This window comes from Phodopus roborovskii, unplaced genomic scaffold (genome assembly GCF_943737965.1).
Source record: "Phodopus roborovskii unplaced genomic scaffold, PHOROB, whole genome shotgun sequence".
Lineage (NCBI taxonomy): Eukaryota > Metazoa > Chordata > Mammalia > Rodentia > Cricetidae > Phodopus > Phodopus roborovskii.
This window is the reverse complement of record NW_026126459.1, coordinates 25,463,999-25,467,663: the sequence shown is the minus strand read 5'-3', so window position 1 is coordinate 25,467,663 and position 3,665 is coordinate 25,463,999. Positions and strand designations below refer to the sequence as shown.

The window sequence follows — 3,665 nt, the reverse complement described above, 5'->3', positions numbered from 1 at the left end:
ACCACAATTTCTCCCTTAAACTGATAAGCAGCCAAAGACTGAAGACCTCTATAGTCTGGGCATGGAGACATACCGTGAGTTCTGGTCTAACCTGTTCTACATATTGTTCAGTTCAGGTCAGCCACGGATAGGATACCTTCTGAGACCCTGTCTTGAAGAAAACCTCTGTAGCAAGTGAAAATATATGCTATTGTTGGACAGTGGTAGCACACACCAATACTCCCAGAACTCAAGAGGCATAGAGGCAAGAGGATCTCTGAGTTTGAGGCTAGCCTGAGCTACAGAGACAGTTTCAAGACAGTCAGGGCTCTACAGTAGTGTCCTCCTCACTGATGTGCTGGCTCACTATTAAAAATGACACCAGGCTGGGGATGTAACTCAGGTGGTAGAGTGCCTCCCTAGCAAGCACAGGCCGAGCTCAAGCCCATAAGCAGGGTGTGGTGGCTCAAGCTTGTGATCCTAGCACTCGGAAGGTAGAAACAGGAGGATCAATACAGCAAGGTAACTCTGGACTACTCAGTGAAGCCTGGGTAGTTAGTATGAAAATCTCAAGGGAAGACACACTTTAAAGGGTCTGACAAAGAGTACCAAAAGTATCCCAGGGTCTTGAGCCCAGTCAAGGTAATGGCACAGGTAAGCAGAGACCAGGAGAATAGCTTTTATTTGGACTTCACGCCATCTGAGATAACATACTGAACTAAGGAATAGACGAAGTTCCAAAGGAGCTCATGAAGGTGACTCTCCTTCACAGTAGCTTTGCAGTTATTGCAATCAATAAACTGCCCGCTGGAACATAGTTGCCACTCAATCACTCTAATGTGGCATCATTACAAAAGTACATGATTTTGATAATAAATTTTCACAAACCCCGGTCACAAGCATTACAAAAGAAAATGAAAAATATCCCATGGCACAGATCTTAAAACTGTCTTCACCATTTAGCTCAGAGTTCTCACCACCAGACAGTTCCCCTGCTGACCTCATCAACTATAACATCAAGCAGGGACAAGGCAGCTTTTGCCAGCCTGTGGCAATCTTCTTCCCATTCTCCCTAGACAGCAGGGGAAGGCACAGGTAGAGGGGGGTGGGGAGCAGAGGGCTAATCTCCCTCAGTACAAGGTGCCAGCTGAAGCTTGATGGAAGAGTGGAGCTGGTGAGACTTGAGGGGAGGAGGGTCCAGGCCCTGCATTCAGTCAGAGTCACTGCTGGAGGAGGAGGAGGAAGAGGAGTGCTGCAAGGGGAAAGGACATAGCATCAGATGCAAATGGCCTGCCATCATTCATTCCAAGGCCATTCTTTGATGTCCCACCCTTCCACCCAAGTATCTAGAAGGCTGGAGTCTTAGCCCATCCTACCCCATAACCAACAAAATCAAGGGTTTTCTTCAGCAGGGAGCATACAGGAACAGATTAAACTGTCCTCCACCGCTGCACAGAACTGAACATGTTTTTGCCTTCAGATGGAGTTTCTCGCTTTCCACACCTAGGCAAGGCCAGGAATATGGAATAAATAAGCATAGCACCACTCTATAAAACAGCTGCTACCTTATAAATACCTGTTGATTGGCTGCAAGTAAGGATGATCTATCACAAATTAGAATCTATGCCCCTAAGAGAGGGTAGAAATTCAGGAGCAGAGGTGTGGGTAGTGCTGTACCTCTAAACCTCACCAGGGAGGAACTTGGGGAAAGTGGGAGAGACAGATTGACTGGAGATATCCCATCCAAGGACCCATACAGACACCTCTACCAACTACCACTAAAAACATTTTTAGACTCTACAGGGTTTTCTCCTTCATTTAGTTTCTTATTTGCTCCTCACATCTCTACCAAAGCCCTGGAATAGGAACTAGAGCCAGAATCCACAAAGCAAACATTGGGCATAAAATCTAACTGAAGCTTGGAGACCCAGGTAGGTCCTCTCCTTCCCAAGTCCTCAAGGAAACTTCTCCTAACTTCCCTAATAATAATTAGCATTCCTGTAGAAGGAAGACAAAACCCTTTTACTCCAGGGTTTGTTGGAGGCTGAGTCACAGAAGAAACACCTAGGTAATTAATAACACCCTGGAAATACTGAAGGAGACAAAGGAAACCCTAGAACTAAGTCCATGTTTACCATTCTGTTAATCATTATGTGTGGTTTTGCTTTGTCAAAAGACTCACTCAATTGGCAATTAGACAACCTCAGGGGTAGTGTCCAACTTGCCAAAAGATACACCTGGAGGATCTTGGGTTGGGGGTGTTTCTGGGAAAGAATTAGGCTGAGAAGGGAGAGGAGTCTTGGTTCCAATATCCTCCAATACTTCACTTTTCCTTTTCAGAAATAAGAGAGATCTGATGCCTCAATATTAGTATTACATTCCTATCAGGAGGATTCCTTTACATAAAGGAAAAGTCACCTGCCAAATTAATGTGACTGCCATCTCCCATTCCCACAAACCGTAAGGCCCTTCCCCAACTACCCCTCACCCCAGTCCCTCTGATGGACACTCCTTCCCAAGCCAGGCTCCAAAGAAAACTTACCTTTCCATGCTTGTGTTGTTTGTGCATCTTTTTATGAGCTTTCTTCATTTTCTTCCGTGTCTTCTTGTCTATCACCATTCCTGGGCCTACCATGCCAGGAGCCAAAGGATTCACTGGGCACATGCCAGGAGCAGGTGGTGGGTATGGAGGAGGGTAGGGCCCTGAGGGTTGGTAACCTGGACACCCTGGTTGTGGTACAGGATAAGGAGGGCGACATGGAGGAAAAGCTGGGTTTCCCTGAGGTATTCCTGGAGGACAGGGGCCAGGAGGGAAGGCAGGGTTAACAGGTGGTGGACAGGCTGGGTTGGGACCTCCTGGGCACATGGCTTGGGGTGGATATGGGTTAGGCCCTGGAAAAAGAACCAGAGAATAAAGTTTAGAAATTTCCAAAACCTCTGTCAACAAATAACAAAATTTACTGCTTTTCTTTACACAGTAGAAAGGGAAAACTTGGTAGCAGCAGTCCAAGTAGTTCACTTCTATTGGGGGGGGGGTATTGGAGATTGTAGATACAGAAACTTTCTGTTCCATTGCAAAATGGGCTGGGTAGAACAGAGATGAGCCCCCAGGGACTTACCAGCATTAGGATTCCACATGTCCAGATGTTAGCTCCAGCCTAAAAAGGAAAAGAGGCAAAAATCTGAAAGTCCTAGGAGAGGAAGAGGATTTTCTAAAGTTGGAACTCCACCCTCCAGCTTCTGCCTTATAAAGGCTCTAACTAACTACTAGTTATGGTGACCCATGCCTTTAGTTCCAGCGCTAAACAGAGCTCTGAGTTCAAGGCCAGCCTGATCTACAGGCAGAGCTCCAGGACAACCAGGGCTACCCAAAGAAACCCTATCTCAAAATAAATAAATAAATAAATAAGAACTTCCTTTTTCCAGTGCCCTCTAGCCTACTCTAGCCCAGGATCAAAAATTGAAATTCTATTCCCGCCCCTCCCTCTTTTACTACCTCAAGCCACACCTGGAGGAGTCTACTTTCCCCATCACTCATTTCCCTTTCCCCAGAAAGGAAGCAGGTCTTTAATCACCAGGACCCCGCCCTGGAGCAGCAAGAGGAAGGAAACTCCAGGTCCTCAAACGCTTAGATAAGGAAACACACACACACACACACACACACACACACACACACACACACACAC

The 3,665-nt window shown here is 46.4% G+C and overlaps 1 protein-coding gene across 1 annotated transcript; it reads right to left on the bottom strand.

Annotated features, from left to right (window-relative positions):
• Window positions 1–645: 645 nt before the first annotated feature.
• Window positions 646–3,261, bottom strand: Prr13 (proline rich 13). Its single transcript, XM_051190088.1, has 3 exons — window positions 3,099–3,261; window positions 2,522–2,871; window positions 646–1,231 (listed from the first exon to the last, which is right to left on the bottom strand). The coding sequence occupies exons 1-3, from the start codon at window positions 3,115–3,117 to the stop codon at window positions 1,190–1,192; spliced, it is 411 nt and encodes a 136-aa protein (XP_051046045.1). The 5' UTR covers window positions 3,118–3,261; the 3' UTR covers window positions 646–1,189.
• Between the last annotated feature and the right edge of the window lie 404 nt (window positions 3,262–3,665).